Source organism: Papaver somniferum, chromosome 7 (assembly GCF_003573695.1).
Source record: "Papaver somniferum cultivar HN1 chromosome 7, ASM357369v1, whole genome shotgun sequence".
Classification (NCBI taxonomy): domain Eukaryota; kingdom Viridiplantae; phylum Streptophyta; class Magnoliopsida; order Ranunculales; family Papaveraceae; genus Papaver; species Papaver somniferum.
This window is the reverse complement of record NC_039364.1, coordinates 114,103,484-114,120,625: the sequence shown is the minus strand read 5'-3', so window position 1 is coordinate 114,120,625 and position 17,142 is coordinate 114,103,484. Positions and strand designations below refer to the sequence as shown.

Here is a 17,142-nt window from a genome sequence, read left to right as displayed (position 1 = left end):
TAGCGATCTGACTCTATGGACAGAGGTGCTATCTCAATATACGTACCACACCAGTTATAGATGGAGGAAATAACCTTCACACCCTCTGCAAAAATACCTCTCTTGGAAAGGAAAAATACTTGATCCAAAGTCTGTTCAAACTCGTGCATTCAATGCTGTTTCTGACACAAGTGAAACCTCTAACTTGTCTTGGGTTGATGAATGTTGTTCAAATAGTGATTAGTTCGACAAACCATTGATAACAGAAAGGATCAAGGATTTTGTAAAGTGAAGCATGAGATGTGATAAACATCCTCTGTCAGCATTTGCTGCTAATGATTCTGAGAAAGAAAAATCTTTAAGTGTCAACATTTTGAATAGATCTGATGGACGTGATGAACCCGCAGCTCTCGCAGCAGAAACGTCCACATACTCAAAGTCTGATTCAGAAATTGAGTCTGACACGGAGATTTTTGAATTCTTGAATAAAGAGGTTCTTCAAGAAAATCTTCAATTAAAAGCTTCATTGAAGAAATTAGAATCATTAATCCAGGTGAAAGATCTTGAGATATACTGTCTCAATGATAAACTCACCAGAACCATTGTTCTAAAGGAAAAAGAGATTAATACTCTCAAAAATGATCTACCACGATTGCCTGGAAGTTCTGATAAAATCTCAGCAATGTTATTTGGTCAGAAATCCTTTCGAAACACAAATGGTTTAGGATTTAAAAGCAAGACTGCAAGTATTGTCAACCCTGTTTCGAAATGTCATGGGAAATTAAAGGTTGACAGTTGTGATAAACAGAAGGCACTTCAACAAGACAAAGGATCCTCGATTTGTTTGTTTTGTGGAAATGCAATCATGTTCAAAGCACGTGTTGGAGGTTCAAGAGGAATAACAAAAGAATGTCCAGCCTGCAAAAGAACATGCAAAAGATGAATCTGGATAATCAACATAGGTCTGATAAAACCAATGCTTCCAGAATCAGAAGAGGTAGGAAGCCTGTTTATACAACAAACCTTGGTAAATCACTATGTGATAAACAAGGGGAGCGTTTAGCTCGCAACATCTCTGTCTAGTCCCAGAGACGTTCGCATTCTCATTTTTAACTTGAGAAAATGAGGCTTTGCATCTTTGTGGCTCAAGTATTGTATTTATTTTTGTTAAAAAAATATATATTCTCCCAACAATATAGATATTGAATCTTTAAATAACGTAAGACTTATTCTTCTAGGGTTTAGACGTTCACAAGTCTATTTATTTCATTTGTAGACTCCTTTCTTTTTTTTTCCCCTAAAAAGATACAGTTTCATGGCTCCTGTAACTAGAAGCATCACGAGCAGAGATGCAGTCGAAGCAATCAACGTGTATATTTGTAAAGGAATCTCTTCCTCAAGGGTAAAGAAAGTGAAGACTACAAATTGTGGAGAAGGTTCTTCCTCTAACTACCTTTTGTCTTTTTATCATCATGATGATAACTTCAGAGGTTTGGTGAAAGATTTCATCAACAAAAGAAACAATTTAAAATCTCAAATTGTTTCATCTTTAGAAGAGATAGCTCACTATGAAAAAATGTTGTCTCTAACCAAGAACACCTTGTGTGAGCTAAAAAGAGAACTTAGTGAGTTGACTGATATTTATGAAGATTTGGAGGAATTGAAGGATCCCATAATCAATGGGTTTTTCAATAATGAGAAGGATTTCTTAGTAGAGGCTCTGAGAAAGATCTACAACGACTAGTAAGTCTTCGGATGAGAATCCTATTTTCTTGTTTTATTAGAAGAATAACTAGAGTTTGGAATAGCCATTATTGTGATTACACATAGCTATGTCCAACGTTTTCATCTTCATGTTTTTAGTTTTATTGGTTTAAACTTTAAACTTTTTTGGAAGATGATTTTTGCAGTATTAGTCTTTATGGTTTTATTGCAATATTTTTTATGGGATATGTGTTTGCGTCCGTGAACTATGATTGTCCCATATCTTGTCAAAAGTAAAGTCTTTCGTAAGTCAATATTCTTATATTAATAAAGGAATGAATGGACTTTTGACAAATACAAAATTTAAGCCTATATTATCATTTATTGATGGAAGATAGGTTAAAATCTTTTGTTTGCAAGGATTATGTCTATTGTATGTCGTTATGCGAATAGTGATGGAAGATAGAATGAATCCTTGTGTATTCCGCAGTAATTGATCTTCCCTGATCCATATTTTATGTATTACTGTGAGGCTCCGTAAAGTGTGTTATGTTGAGCATTACACAACCAAGTTGATTATTTTTGATTAGCTATGTTGTTGTTCCGTGAGGTACTTTATGTTGAGCATTTTCAACTAAATTAATCATCTTGTTTGGTTATTTAGTTGTTGCTCCGTAAGTTTTCTTATGTCGAGCATGACCAATTAAATTGATTTCTTTTGTGATTAGTTTGGTTGTGTATTCCAATTAAATTAATTATGGGTTCTCATGTGATTAATCTAATTGTATTTTTTAAGTCTCCATAAGTTCACTTATGTTTGAGCATTTTTCGATTAAATTAATCATGAGTTTTTCTTGTGGTTAATTTAATTGAGTTTTGTTGGATTCAAATTCATACTCGTATTTAATTTGTTATGTCCAAAGAAATCCTTCTTTTCTTTCGAAATTAAGGTCGCTCTTGTTGTTCTTTCGGGAATGGCATTTAGTGGGGGAGAGTTCTTTTGAACTTGCACTTAATTGCCATATCTTTGTGGGGAGTGCGGCTGTGGAATATTACAGGGGTTATCTTGTATCTTTATAAACTCTTTGATGAATGCATTTAGCTTCGGCTTTATGATTGCATCTAAACAAGATGATATATTTTTTACTTTCTTTTGGTCAAGAAATGTCTCTTTCAGAAATTTCATTAGGATCCCGTTCTTGTACCTTTGCCAATTTTATTGACAAAAAGGGGGAGAATTAATATGTAGTTCATACTACAAATACATATGGTTTTCGGATCATTATGTAAGGGGGAGTGGTTTCCATGTAAGATGGAGCATTGACTAAGGGGGAGTGATACATATCACCATAGTATTGTTGTTGAAGTTGTGATACAATTGGACTTTGACGATGTGTAATGATACAATGACACTGTATAACAATGATTGAGAACTATTATTTTCTTATTGTTATAGCTATGGATTTTCAACAACGATGATGCTAAACTTACAACCTTTGGGATCATTGGAGTACTTGGAAGTGACGAAGATTTCGAGTAATGTTGAAGATTAGGCATGTGGAATAGGAGCTACAAAAGTTTATTTATTTATTTTTTGTATTCTGTATATATTAATAGTTTTGCAACTAAAATTGACAAAGGGGGAGATTGATAGAGCATTGCTCGGTCGAACTCGCATACGTTACTATCTCAAGCATGTTTGTCAATGTTAGTGATCAAAACTATAAGTCTTGATTTCTAGCCTACATATCTAAAGGTCTCTGACTAGGATAGAAAGTGTAGTTGAGCTCAATAACTCCATGGCAATCATCATACAAGACGAAGGACTACTCAAGGAACTGGTGGATCTTCATCGACTAAAAGGTATGTGGAGACTCGAACTTATCCGTCAGTCAAAATTCTATCTATTCTATCTCCTACTCTTGAGACAAAAGTCGTTTTGATATATAGACTTTCATTATGCACATTTGCTATTTCGAGCCGAGTTTATCTCGCCTATCTATTTCTCGAAATATGTGTTGGTAAGCTTTCGCTTTAGCCGAATTCATCTTTACCTAGTGACGAAAGTCATGTTATGTTTCAATCACTTTGAAAATTGCTCTGACGAAAAATGGTCTGTGACTAACGGCTATATCCGTCCTCTGAGAATGTTTCAATGATTGAAATGAGAGTTCAGATTACATAACCATTGGTAGGATATAAGCATTGTTGTGGAAACACATATATGTATAAGTCATTATCCCTTGAACCGAAGTTTGTGAACTTTTTTGATCAAGAGAAATGGAAGTAGCGTGAGCCAAGTCCGCGAACTGGCGGAAGTTCTCGGCCCGAGAATTTCTGCTGGAGTTTGTGAACTCCTTCCATGAGCTTAAGTCCGCGAACCCAGTCCGCGAACTTGAGCAGGTTATATCTAAAACCGGTTGTTCTTGAACTCTTGTTTATTTAAACTAAGGAATTCTTTTGCAAACCGTGGCTATAAAGTTCATGAAGCGATTCGAGTGAATCAAACCGTTTTTGCTTCGATTGTGTCTTGTGTAGTTACATAAGATCTAAGCAATTGAACAACTCTCTAACTAGTTCATTTGAGTCATTTGAACTAGTTATGGTGTAGAAGAATATGGTTGATATGAAAGTAATCATATGGCTAACCATTGGGTTAACTTTTGTTGAACCAACAAATGTTAATGTTTGGGAACAGTTCGTAAACCCAAAATTGGACATTTAATTTGTGTGTAACAAGTTAAGTTTTCGATCCAACGGTTGAAAAATATTAGCTTGAATCTAATCAGGTTTTCATCTGACGGTGAATATTGAATGCTTTGTTACCAAGCTAACATTGATTGCAAACCCTGATTTGAAAACTATATAAGGGAGAACTCTAGCAACTGGGAAACCTAATCCCCACACCTTACGTGTGATACTAGTTGCATATCTAGAGTCGATTCTTCTTTAACCTTTGGTTTCTTCTTCTAAAACCAGGTTAACGACTTAAAAACTTCATTGGGATTGTGAAGCCAGACCGATTCTACTTTTCTTGTAGTTGTCTGATCCGATCTTGCTATTTCTATCGTACGAGTACAATTGTAATAATTGGCTTGAGATTTCATATCTCCGATAGGCAAGATATAAAAGTAATCACAAACACTTCGTCTCATCGTTTGTGATTCCATAATATCTTTTTTCGCTGCGTCGATTAAGATTATTGTGAGGTGATCAATAATACTAGGCTGTTCTTCGGGAATATAAGACCAGTTTATTGATTGGTTCCTGTTCACCTTGATTTATCAAAAGACGGAACAAAACTCATAGGTATATTCGTGGGAGACGAATTTATCTATTACCGTAGACTTTTCTGTGTGATACAAATTTGTTTAGTAAAGTCTTCGACTTTGGGTCGTAGCAACTCTTAGTTGTGGGTGAGATCAGCTAAGGGAATCAAGTACGTAGCATCCTGCTGGGATCAGAGGCGTAGGAGCATAACTGTACCTTGGATCAGTGTGAGATTGATTGGGGTTCAACTACAGTCCAGACCGAAGTTAATTTGGAGTAGGCTAGTGTCTGTAGCGGCTTAATACAGTGTGTGTTCAATCTGGACTAGGTCCCGGGGTTTTTCTGCATTTGCGGTTTCCTCGTTAACAAAATTCTGGTGTCTGTGTTATTTCTATTCCACATTATATTTGTTTATATAATTGAAATATCACAGGTTGTGCGTTGTTCAATCAATTAGAATATCCGACCTTTTGGTTGTTGATTTAAATTGATTGACACTTGGATATTGGTCTTTGGTACCATCCAAGTTATCTCTCTAGTATTTGATAAAGACTCGCAAATTTCTATTTGCTTGAGTATATATCAAATCGAGAGATTGAGATATAAACTCTTTGATATACTTTTTATCTAGATTGAGTCTGACTGTCTAGTTGATTCTACAGAATGTATATTGGAGTTTGTCCATACAAATTGCTAATCGAATTGTTGGGTGTGGTTGTTGTACCCCCGTTTTTTCACAAAGATATTACTTGGATGGTACCAAAGACCAATGTCTAGGAATCAATCAAGTCGTATCCAACAAACTAGGTCGGATGTATCTACTATGATTGATTAACACACAACCTGTGATATTTCAATTATAAAGATAAACAATATAATACGGAAAAGGAAATAACACAGACACCGGAATTTTTATTAACGAAGAAACCGCGAATGCAGAAAACCCCCTAGACCTAAGTACAAATTGAACACCAAACTGTATTATGCCGCTATAGACACTAGTCTACTACCAATTAACTTCAGATTGGAATGTAGTTGATCCCTAATCGAGTCTCCCACTGATTAAGGTACAACCACGCTCCTTATGCCTCTTGAATCCCAGCAAGACTCCGCGCAATTGATTCCCTTAGCTGACGTCACACCAACTAAGAGTTGATTCATTTCAATTGAAAACTTTAAACCAAATATGCCTCTTATAGATTAAGACTATATATGATTTCCTTTTACGATCAAAAAGTTTGATCAAAGGTGATGGAAATCGATAACAATAGATAAAGTCTAGCTAACCTCAAAATTCAGACTTATGCAACCCGAAGTGCAGCCTAGATTATTATTCACCTCACAAGTATAAAACTTGTGGAATCAACAAAGTTTCGGACGAAGATAACTTTGATGATTTCTATCTATCTTGATCGAGTGAGCAGCTCAACAACTCGAGTTATTAAGAAAATATAACTAGACCTGGCTTCATGAATCCCTATGAATTCTTTGTAGTCTCTAAACCCTAAAACGGTTAGGAAGAGAACGACTCTAGTTACAACTAGGACACACCAAAAAGTAATGTCGGGATTCAAAGATCCCAGTTGCTTGAAGTTCCCCTTTTATAGACATTCAAAGCATAGGTTGCTTTAGGTTTAAGCTAAGATAGCTTTGGAACCAAGCAATCAATATCCACCAATAGATGAATCTTTGAATCTGATTTACATAAACAAGATATACTCTTTGGTTAGATGAAACTGTAACCGAACCGTGTATAAAGACTATGTTCAAGGTGGTTGGCCGAAACTAACCTATATGAACTTAAAAGCTTAATACTCATTTTCATGAACACTTAAGACATTAACCTTGAGTCACAATCATGTGATCAAATAAGTATAATGTTTTTAGAGAATTAATCAAATGCTATTTATCTCTTAGAAATAATTTAATCGCACTTGAAAATAATCGACATGGTTAGTAGATGCACAAAGTACAAATACCATAGTCGTTCGTGACTCAGATCAGTCAGAGTACGTGTACCGGTTTTTAATCTAACAAGCCAAACCAAGTTCCGGAGTTCATAGAATTATTTAGGTATGCGTACCAGTATGGATGCCTTAAGATTATCACCGGTTCCGAAGTCCACATAATTATTTTGGTTTGCGTACCGGTTTGGATGCACAACCGAGTTCCGGAACACATAACTATTTTGGTACATGTACCGGTTTGGATACTAACTCGGTTCCGTGACCGTAGTTCCTTAACGGTTTGCATACGAGTATGCGTACCGTTGCGGTTCACGAGTCAAACAGATTTTTACATGATGTGCGTAAGTATATGTGTGCCACAAATCTGCAAGTCGATATATAACTACTCCGCTACGTGTACGAATACATGTAATACGCTTCAGACCTCTAACAGTTTTCCCAGTTTGTGAGACTGATAACACTGTCTTATATCTGAATCTATATTAGTTATATATTTCTCTCTAAATCAATCTGAAACATTCCCTAATAACATCAATGACACATATCACTGTTTCAGGCTATTTTCGAATGATGAAACTTGAATCATGATTTTGATCGCGCACAATAAATTGTCCTTAACCGAAATTTATCAAGTATGAACAAATATTCATTAAGCTTAGTCATTATATTTTGAGAACTAATTATCAAGATAACTTGACTCGAAACTCTTGTATATGCATAATAGTCTAATTAGTTATGCGACATCGTCTCAATGATTAGAAAAGTGGGTATAACTTGAGAAATAGTTGGTTCAGTCTTCATTTACCTTTTGTTGATGAAGTTCTCCAAAAGCTTCGGTTGATCTTCGCCTTCAAACGGTAGAACGCAATGATGACTGCCGTGATCCACTGTTTCTCAACTACATTTCTATCCTAGTCCGAGACTTAACTAATTGTAGACTAAAAATCAAGATATAGTTTTGATAACTAAATTTGACAACAAGTTTGAGATATCAACACTTGTGAGTTCGACCGAGCAATGCTCTAACAAAACCATCCTATCAAGAATGCAAGTGGGATTCCCCATTAGCTCCGCATCCCGGACAGGGATAAAGTAGATGTGCCCACCGTGGTGATCGTGAATACGTAAGCCCATCATATTGGTAACTCCACTCCCTATACCAAAACGAACCCGACGCAAAAAGCGCCAAGAATTTTCGCTCCGCCCGTGTATCAGCTGCACAACATGTATCTCAGCTAGAATAAAAGAAGTGGGTTGTGTCAATGCTGCCAAGCCGGCGTAAAATCTGCTATGTACTCATGAGATGAACCAATAAAAAGATCGTTTAGGGTGATACCATACTTCGATGGGTCTTGACGAAAAGAGTGAGGTACGCCGACCACTTGGTCCATCTTAACGTTCATCTCTGGCCTACCAAAATCCCAACTTGCTTGGAGTCTTAGCGTTCATCTCGAGCCTACCCCAATCCCAACTTGCTTGGGGTCTTAGCGTTCATCTCGAGCCTACCCAACTTGCTTGGGACAAAAAGGCTTTATTTTCGGTTTTCGGTGGTGGCATGGCGCCAATCCCTCGTGGAACTCGCACCAAAAGATGCATACCACTAACACAGTTGATTACAAGCTAGCGCAAGGTGGTGCAAACTACAAAGTCAAAACCCTTGAGGTGGTGCAAACTACAAAGACAAAACCCTTGCGGTGTGCAGCCACTCGCCTGTTAAGAAAGTAACACTTTAGAAGAGAAAAACAAAGAGATAAACCCCAACTTTAAAAAAACCCACAGATAATATAGATTCCAAAGTAAAATCTTCTTCCTACTTCCCTCACCACCACTATCAAATGATTCTTCATCAGTCGCACCATCGTCCACTACACTCTCTTCTGTCCTCATCCTCGAAGTATTTCATTAGATATACAGCTAATTCCCTGTTACCAATCATCCAATTTAATCTACTAGTACAGCAACATCATTATTATCATCTTTCACCAAAACCAATTTCCATTTATCCCCATTTCTGGCACCAAAAATCTGGGTTTTATACTTCTTGTAAGGCCAGTGAACAGCAATCTAGTGGGAATGTAGATGTAGTTAATAGATTGGCAGCTTTGATGCAAAAATTAGAGCAGCTAGGGATTTCTTCACCTTCTTGCAAACCTGGCCAGTACACTCATTTGAGGTGCCATGAGTGTCAGGGTGGGAAATCCAAGGAGAAATCACTATCTCTTTTCATCACACCTGATTGGTAATTTGTAATTACTTTTTTCTTTTTCACCTCCATTCCCTTACTGCTTTGGTCAACAAGTATGTCTTTTTAAGTGATATGGTTTCTTGTGTTTACTGGGTGTTGTAGCAATACTGCAGTGTGGAACTGCTTCAGGGGAAAATGTGGATCAAGAGGCACAATTAAGGTGTTTTGAGTTTCATGTAAAACTGTCTTGGCTTATTTTAATTGGACATAAGCAATATTGACGAGACACAATCTGTTGTAGGGCTTTGAAAATGTCTTCGGATCGTCTGACATGATTTCCCATCATGAGAAAAGTTACACCAAGAGAGCTGTTATGGCAGACAGATTTGCAAATGCGGCATCCTCTGGCAAGATTTTCCATATTGAAAAGAGTAAAACCAAGAGAGTTATCACGGAGGAGAGCATTGGACTCGAACCATTATGCAAGGAGGTAACATTTTTGTAGTTTCAAACTAGTTACTGATCAGTGTAAGGTATCTACTAATTTTGGTGTATTGACGTCCAGGGTATGTTACAGTATGAAATCTGGAGTTAAGTCATATCAAACTGACTGAAAACTTTTAACTAGGATTATGGCATTACTGACTTTGCCTGTCTTACTGTTAAATAACAATCTCATCAATTCTTTCCATCAACTGTTTGGTTTGAGTTGTAACTTCACTTTGTTAGTTTGTGTTATGTGCAAATTATAGCTGATATTATGCAGTGTTGTCGAATTTCGTTTGTTTTCATTATGATTACGATGCATCATGCATGTTTACTAATTAGTGGCAACTCTAGATTTATGTAAATCACCATTTAGTGATCTATCACTCACTATGGGTTGCAAAATTAGAGCAGCAGATTCCTCCATTCTTCTTTGTCTCCTTTTCACTCACCGGGGAATGATTTACTGACTGCTTTCCTTTCCTTGTTTTCACAGCTAATTGCCTACTTTGCAGAGAGAATGATATCTGGAGAAACTCTCCGGAGGAATGCCGTCATGCAAAAAATGCAAAAATCTGGTATCGAGGTTGGCATAACTATTAGCCGTTGTGAATTACTTTGATTACTAGAAATTTGAGTTGGTTTTCTTCTGTTTGATGGGAAATTGTGGTTAAGGGCTGGTCATGCGTGATTCTAAAAGAGTTGACATGATTGATGAACCTGCCATTTAAATAGACTAACTTGATCTGGAAATGCAACTCATTAATCAATGGTGTGTATGAGATGCCTATTATAAACCATGCCTCTTTTGACTTTATATCTAAAGAAACAAGATCCTTAGACCTAGATGTTCACAATTCTTGGTTTTGCTAGATGACCTTTACGGCCTAGTTGGACAGTTATAAACTTGTTTTGTATGAGGGAAGGTATCTTCGAGCACCAAGATTTGATGAAAAGTAGCCAGATTCTGACTCTTTGTATAGAAATGAAGTTATCATTTCAACTGGTTTAGTTATTGTGAATCGTCTGATGGATGCACTTCTATTGCACTTCCTGATAAGTACAGAATACTGATTTTCTTTCTTCACCTTTCAATGGTGGGATGTTTTCTTTTGTTTTGAGACGTCTAATTACTGTTTCTTTGTGAAATTTACAGGCTGCAATTGCTTTTACCTATAAACGAAATGGAGTGCTTGTTAGCTGCAAATATCGAGATATTAACAAACACTTTTGGCAGGTTCTTATGACGAACCCTACTCTTAGTTTAAAATAACACATAATGCATGTACTTGTATAGTTGTTGAATGTATCGCCAGTTGGGTCAGATGGTGTACATTGATTTCTTCTCTAAGAATCTTTTTGTTAATTTTACACTGTCGGTGGTAAATCATGATCAACATGAGTTCATTTCTTTGATGGATGCAAATTCACTGAGGTTTATGAGCACAGTATTTGCCTCTTCTTCTTGTCAGTCTTGTGAAGTTCCAGTTCTGTTTATTACCAGGAGAAGGATACTGAGAAAATACTGTATGGAGTCGATGATATAAAAGGTGCCACTGATATTATAATTGTAAGCACAGTCAACTTTAATATAGTATGTAGCTGCAGTTTTGTAATACCATTATCCTTTTCTGTATCTGATTTATGTTTATTATTTGCAGGTTGAGGGTGAAATTGATAAGCTTTCAATGGAGGAAGCTGGAATTCTTAATTGTGTCAGTGTTCCTAATGGGGCACCTTCCAAGGTTTCCAATAAAGAGTTACCTCCTGAAAATGAGGTTAGTTTTGAGCTTACGTAATTCTTATTCTAATCAGTTTATCTGATTAACATGGTGACCTTTATCATGTTGGGAATTGGCCACACTTAGGTATCCCTTTCAAACCTTCATATGCGATTTTCTGCTATGTTGATTTATTAAGTCCTTTCTTCAATGACTGAAAGAACTCTGGAGAAAACTTGCTGGGAACAGCACACTGTTTTCTTTCTGTTGTTAGGGTTAACTTAATGATGGTCTGAGTGCGTGCACAACAATCCGGTGTAAAGGGTGTAAGATGAAATGTGCTAGTGTTTCCATTCTAGTAGTAAGGAAAAGCTCGTAGTACAAAGGTCAAAATGGGGTTCAAGTTTCTACATACATGTCTAGCATTGGTACAAAGTATGATTTCAGCTCAAGGAACTCCCCAGGTGTAAGGAACACAGGCTTCCCTCGTTTGCAGATGTCTAATAAATTTTGCTTCTTCATGCTAGCTTGAGTGTGGTGGTCTAATGCTCTTGTTGTGTTTTCTTTTCAAACTAGGACAAATACTATCAGTACTTGTGGAACTGCAAAGAATACTTTGGAAAGGTTTGTACCATTGAACAAATTCTATTCAATTTGTACATGTGTTGTTATGAACCTTATGTGGGCCTTGTAATTTTGAATCCCATTAGGCATCTCGTATTATTCTTGCAACCGATGCAGATCAACCTGGCCAAGCCTTAGCGGAAGAACTTGCACTTCGTCTTGGAAGAGAAAGGTTTACCAAATCATCTTTCAATTGTAATAATGATAGTTGACAAGTTATGAGTATAATTTTTCTTGGGTACAGAGTATCATTATACTTTGGTGGATTACAGGTGTTGGCGAGTCAGATGGCCAAAGAAGATTAGTGGCGATGTTTGTAAAGATGCAAATGAGGTTTGGTTTGAACCTCTACAACCTTTCATTAAGAATATTTTAACTCAATGGTATTGCAGCGGCAGGATTTGCCCTCTTGTTTGACACAGTGATAATTTCTTGAGTCATTCTGGCAGGTGCTTATGTTTTTAGGACCACATGCACTGAAGGAAATGATTGAACAAGCTGAATTCTATCCAAAAGAGAAAATAGAGTCATGATAGGAATACCAACACCCTCCCATGATCCTTGTAAATTGGATCTCATCTGACTGCGTTGTTGTGGCATATACTGGTATTGTTGTTTATACTGTCCATTACACAATGTAGGTTTATGGTTGGGGGACTGTAACTAGGTTTGGCAACCTCGTACATAACTAGATCAGGTGTAACTTAAACATCATTTTTGGCATACAACACATGTATAGAGAGCTATTAATCTTAACTGACGGTCGATTGAGAAAAACATAGAGTTTGTGTCGTATAGGATTTTATTTAAGCTAATCTTGCATGCTATTGCATGGGTTTGTGGTTTCATTATCAGTCCACAAAAGAGGAAACCTTGCGTTGCTTGCATCTATATTAATTTAATATTTAAGTTATTTCCTGACTTTTTCACTTGGTATCAATGTGGTGAAATGATCTTTCGTTATCCTCCCTTCTTGCCTTCTTTGTGCGGATACCGTCCTCGGTATCTGATGTAGGGTTAATAAGATGTACCCCGAAGTCCTCTCGTGGCAGTTTATAGGCTCATAGTGGATGATGTTCTCCGTTGTGTAATCGTAGGATGTTGCCAGGTCAAACCTAAAAAGCGAACGTATTGTCCCTTCTCCACCTTGCTGCCCTGGACTGTCCATTGTTTTTAAATGCCACAAGGTCAAGTTACTGTTTTTCACTAGAAAAAGTTTTGCCAGAAGACGGTTTGGGGTTGTTTATCTGGGATGTTTGTTAGGTGATGCCATGGATTTGCATCACCAGCAGACCATGAGCTTGCATCACCAACAAAGTGTTGCCATGAGTAATGCCACGAACTTGCATCATCAGCAAGGTGATGTCAACTCCTCCCTAACCTTTCATGATGCCGTGAAGTGCTAATTCTGATCATGAGGGCCTAGCTCATTCAGATGCCAACGTATGCATCACCTACTAGCAGAGGCATCATATGCTAATCTCACTAACCACTGATGCCAATTGATGCCATCATATCATCAGAGCTCAAGGCTCACTCAAACTTGTCGAGACTTGATATAAGAGCAAGGGCTATGGGATAGGGTGCTTTAACACTCTATCCCTTTCAAAACGAGCTAGAGACTAGGTGATTGAGTGAATATCTTACCATGGGATAGAGGAGATAGACACACTATACGGCGCAAAATTTGCCGTTTGCATAAAGAGATTTTCACAAGCAATACTACTGTGTTTACTCTGTATGCTTATGTTGTGGTTTAGTACGAGATGATTGGACACGGTTAGCTTACATAAAAAATCAAGGGTTATTAAATGCGACCTAGTATTATTCAAATAGGCTTAGTTGTATATTACCGTACCCTTACTATCTCCTTTTCATGTGAAACAAGTTTCTACACGAAATTAACCCTCATACGGCTGAAAGTACGCCGTATGAACTCATAGATTTACCAAACAGCAAACAGTTTGCCGTTTTTCCAATATTTATTTCAAACGGAAAATGGTTAGCCGTATAGGGTAGACTTTCATGTACTCTTTCGATCGAACGAGAACCTGATTGAGTTTGGGTGAAAGGGTGTTACCTTCTATTCATAGGATGATCTAATTTGATCAAATTTGATCAACTCTTTCATTTTGAAAGAGATTCTCAATCTCCATAGCCCTTGTTCTAAGAGCTAGTACTAACATTACTCAACTCGCGAAGTCATCAGACTCTACAAGAGACTTGCTAGTCTCATTAAACCCTCGTCAATCTAATTAATTAATCGTTATACTGAGACTTGGCTGAACTGCTTGACCAAGTGGTCTTGACTCGATTAATTTTCGTTGAGATAAGCTAAGAATGATTTTTTTGATGCCATTATCAGCGTTGGCAACTTTGGCATTGCGATAAGGAGCGCCAATTACCGGCGCCCTCTAACATTTTTGGTTTTTCGTTGCCAAAATGGCTGGTGCTAGCCACGCAGACGTTGGCGCTTGGTGATGCCAACGTTACTGGCGCTCGCAATATCGGTGCAAGTGCAAGTGCAAGTGCAAGCTTTGCTTGGAAGGAAATTTATACTGAAATTTGAATCTCGCCTCTCAATATTTTCTTCGGGTCGGGGGTGCTTTAGGCTGCCCTTGGAGTTGAGGTGACTCTGACCCTTAATAACTTAGATCCCTGGCTTGACAATCTCGATTACGGGTAAATTCTTATTTGTGAAAATGAACAATGAATGATCATCTTGTGTGTGTGCACTATTAGAGTTAAACCTCCTTCCTTCCTTCTCAAAACCCTAGTTTCTCTCTATTCATCAATCTGAAGGAGAACCCTAGCATTCCATCATACTTGCAACAGCTCAGATCAGGTATGTTTCTCTAATCTTTCCCATTTGAATTCTGTTTTTTTTTCTTTTCTTGATTTAATCTATTTTGCTGAATTATTTCTAATTGTTGGGATTGGTATTTCAGCATTTTATGTTTGATTCGGTTATCGAAATATACCAATTGATTGAGTATTTTGTTGTTGAAATAAGGGTTAGTGTTAGTTTGTGCAGATTCATGCTTTGGGTCAGTTTCAAACAAACCAAATGAATTGGAAATGAGAAAACACAAGACCATAGTTGGTTTTTTGTGTGGTCACTGTGAATTACTTTGTAGAAATTTCTAATTTTGGGGATTAATGAAAATGTAAATTTAGTTCGAAGGCAGTGCAGTTGATTTTCCATTTTTAGGGTGCATATGGTGATGTGTTAAAAAGCATCACAGGGGTGTTCATTATCTCTTGTCAACATTGATTATCTTGGGGAATGCAGGAAAGCATATGCTTGAACCCCTTCTGTTTTGTTGCTGTGCGTCAAAGGAATTGTTGTCTTAGGAATTGCTTCCTCTTGCTCATAGGTGGAACCACAAATTATTTACTACAAGGCCTCGATGGAATGTGATTTGGTTATGAGGGAATTTAGTTGATAATTCATTTTAGGGTAAACATGGTGTTTTGTGTAAAACGTCATTCGGGTGTTCTACGGTTCTTTTCAAAGTTGAAATTCTGACAATTCATTATCTTGGGGGGTAATAACTAGGAAAGCTTATAGTTGAACCCCTTCTATTTCGTCACCGTGGTTCCATGGCCATGTGGCAAAAGAATGTTGTCTTAGGAGTATCCTGTTCGCCGTGCCTTCAGTATCTCATGTGTTTGTTTCTAAAACATGTGTATTTATGTTCCTTACCGAAAGGTGTATGCATAACAAGTCTCTGGTACTTAAGTTTGTGGGTGGCAGGCATATATATTGCTGTTCTAATCTTATTATTTTCTTAAGAGATAATTAGCCCTAAAAGCTACTTTTCGTTTGTTGTATTAATTTAATTGATATACACAAGCTGAAGTAACTATAAGTACCTGCAGAAAATAATCTCCCGAGCATATGTTCAATAACGTCACTCCATTATTTGTCTAGTACTTATAAGCTTTAATAGGTATTCAGGTTGTTAAATCATGTATTCAATGAAGTAGTATAGTTTATAAACTGCTGGCAGACCAACCGTCAAAGTTACTTGGATTGCATAAAGTTATATCTATAAATTTTTTGTAAGTGTCCATCTCCCATTTCTTCATAGTATCTACGGCGAGGAGCTATTTCTGTTGTTATAAAAAACTCAGAATTTTTATTTTGCACCTGGGTAGAGTTTCTACTGTGAAAAGGACGCCATAGTGGTAAGTAGTAGTAGTAGTTTTATTATTAGAAGAGAATAAGCAGAATTTGGTGGCGACATCACCATTGTCATAATATTTGGATCCATTGCGTATCTTCTTCTCTATCTCATTACTACTATTTTAGATCATAGTGTCATAGTCTTCCAACTCCTTAATACTGCAGGATGTCTTGTTAAAATCTCGATCACGACGAGTACCATTTCAACTTTTGGGGCCTAAGCAACTCAGTAGGGAAGATCTTTTTGATCGAGCTGTTGCACACGATAAGAAATGGCATAGATGACATAATATCATCACTGCCAATTCATCATTTAGAACTTAGATAAATATATTAACATTTTTTGAATTATGAACCAAACAGGCTCATAAGTGCTTATATTATTGTTCTTGATGTTGGTACTTCTCCGCATTTAAATGATTGTTTTTTTTTTACTGTTTACTACTAACAGTCCTGCTGATGCTGCAAGGACAAATAAGATGGCGATGAATTGGAGCAGATCTCTCAGAAGCCTCATCCTCGCAAAGGAGGCCGTTGGAGTTGTTGGTCGGAAAATTATAATCGGCTAGGTTGGACATCTTGAACTTATATATAGGGTTTATATCTTTTTTTATAAATTTTTCTTTTTCATATTCGAAATATTCTTACCAGCCTAGCCGATTTTATAAAGAGTATTTTGGCCAATAATGAAATAACATGGGTCACTGAAGTTAACTTTAACAAAACAAGCGGCCTCAAGAACACCTTCTTCTAAAGGGGAAAGAACATCTGCAGTCCAGACACATTGACAGTGCATCATGCTTTAACCGTAGAATATCAGCTCATTGAAAGTCAAGTGTCCTAGAAGTCTAAAACTATTTCGCAGTGCAGAAATTGTGCAGATACTGCATATGCAGGTTTTACCTCTAAAACAGATGACCTTCTTAAGTGATGTGTATGGGTAAAATTATCATGCCCGACTATAATGTCATTTAGTTCTGTTTGCTTGCTCTGCTAATCATGACGACTCTAAGATGC

General features: G+C 37.0%; 1 protein-coding gene across 3 annotated transcripts; it reads left to right on the top strand.

Annotated features, from left to right (window-relative positions):
• Nucleotides 1–8,653: 8,653 nt before the first annotated feature.
• Nucleotides 8,654–12,784, top strand: LOC113298190 (twinkle homolog protein, chloroplastic/mitochondrial-like). Of its 3 annotated transcripts, none has more exons than XR_003334067.1 (11): nt 8,654–9,159; nt 9,268–9,325; nt 9,407–9,595; nt 10,088–10,177; nt 10,748–10,828; nt 11,096–11,161; nt 11,253–11,369; nt 11,460–11,936; nt 12,023–12,108; nt 12,209–12,269; nt 12,386–12,784. XR_003334067.1 is itself a non-coding variant. In XM_026546879.1 (11 exons), exons 1-11 carry the CDS (start codon nt 8,756–8,758, stop codon nt 12,467–12,469), a joined length of 1,284 nt encoding a protein of 427 aa, XP_026402664.1. In that variant the 5' UTR covers nt 8,654–8,755; the 3' UTR covers nt 12,470–12,784. The 3 variants fall into 3 exon arrangements, 1 of the variants encoding a protein (XP_026402664.1); XM_026546879.1 differs by having other exon boundaries at nt 11,889–11,936; XR_003334068.1 differs by lacking the exons at nt 12,209–12,269; nt 12,386–12,784 and having other exon boundaries at nt 11,460–11,778; nt 11,889–11,936; nt 12,023–12,110.
• The last annotated feature ends 4,358 nt before the right edge of the window (nt 12,785–17,142 follow it).

Excerpts from the sequence above, each read along its gene's own strand:
- LOC113298190 (XM_026546879.1), top strand. The coding sequence starts at position 8,756 with ATGATTCTTCATCAGTCGCACCATCGTCCACTACACTCTCTTCTGTCC. Across the intron at positions 10,829-11,095 it reads TTAACAAACACTTTTGGCAG|GAGAAGGATACTGAGAAAAT; the intron begins GTTCTTATGACG and ends GTTTATTACCAG. Across the intron at positions 11,937-12,022 it reads GCAAAGAATACTTTGGAAAG|GCATCTCGTATTATTCTTGC; the intron begins GTTTGTACCATT and ends GAATCCCATTAG.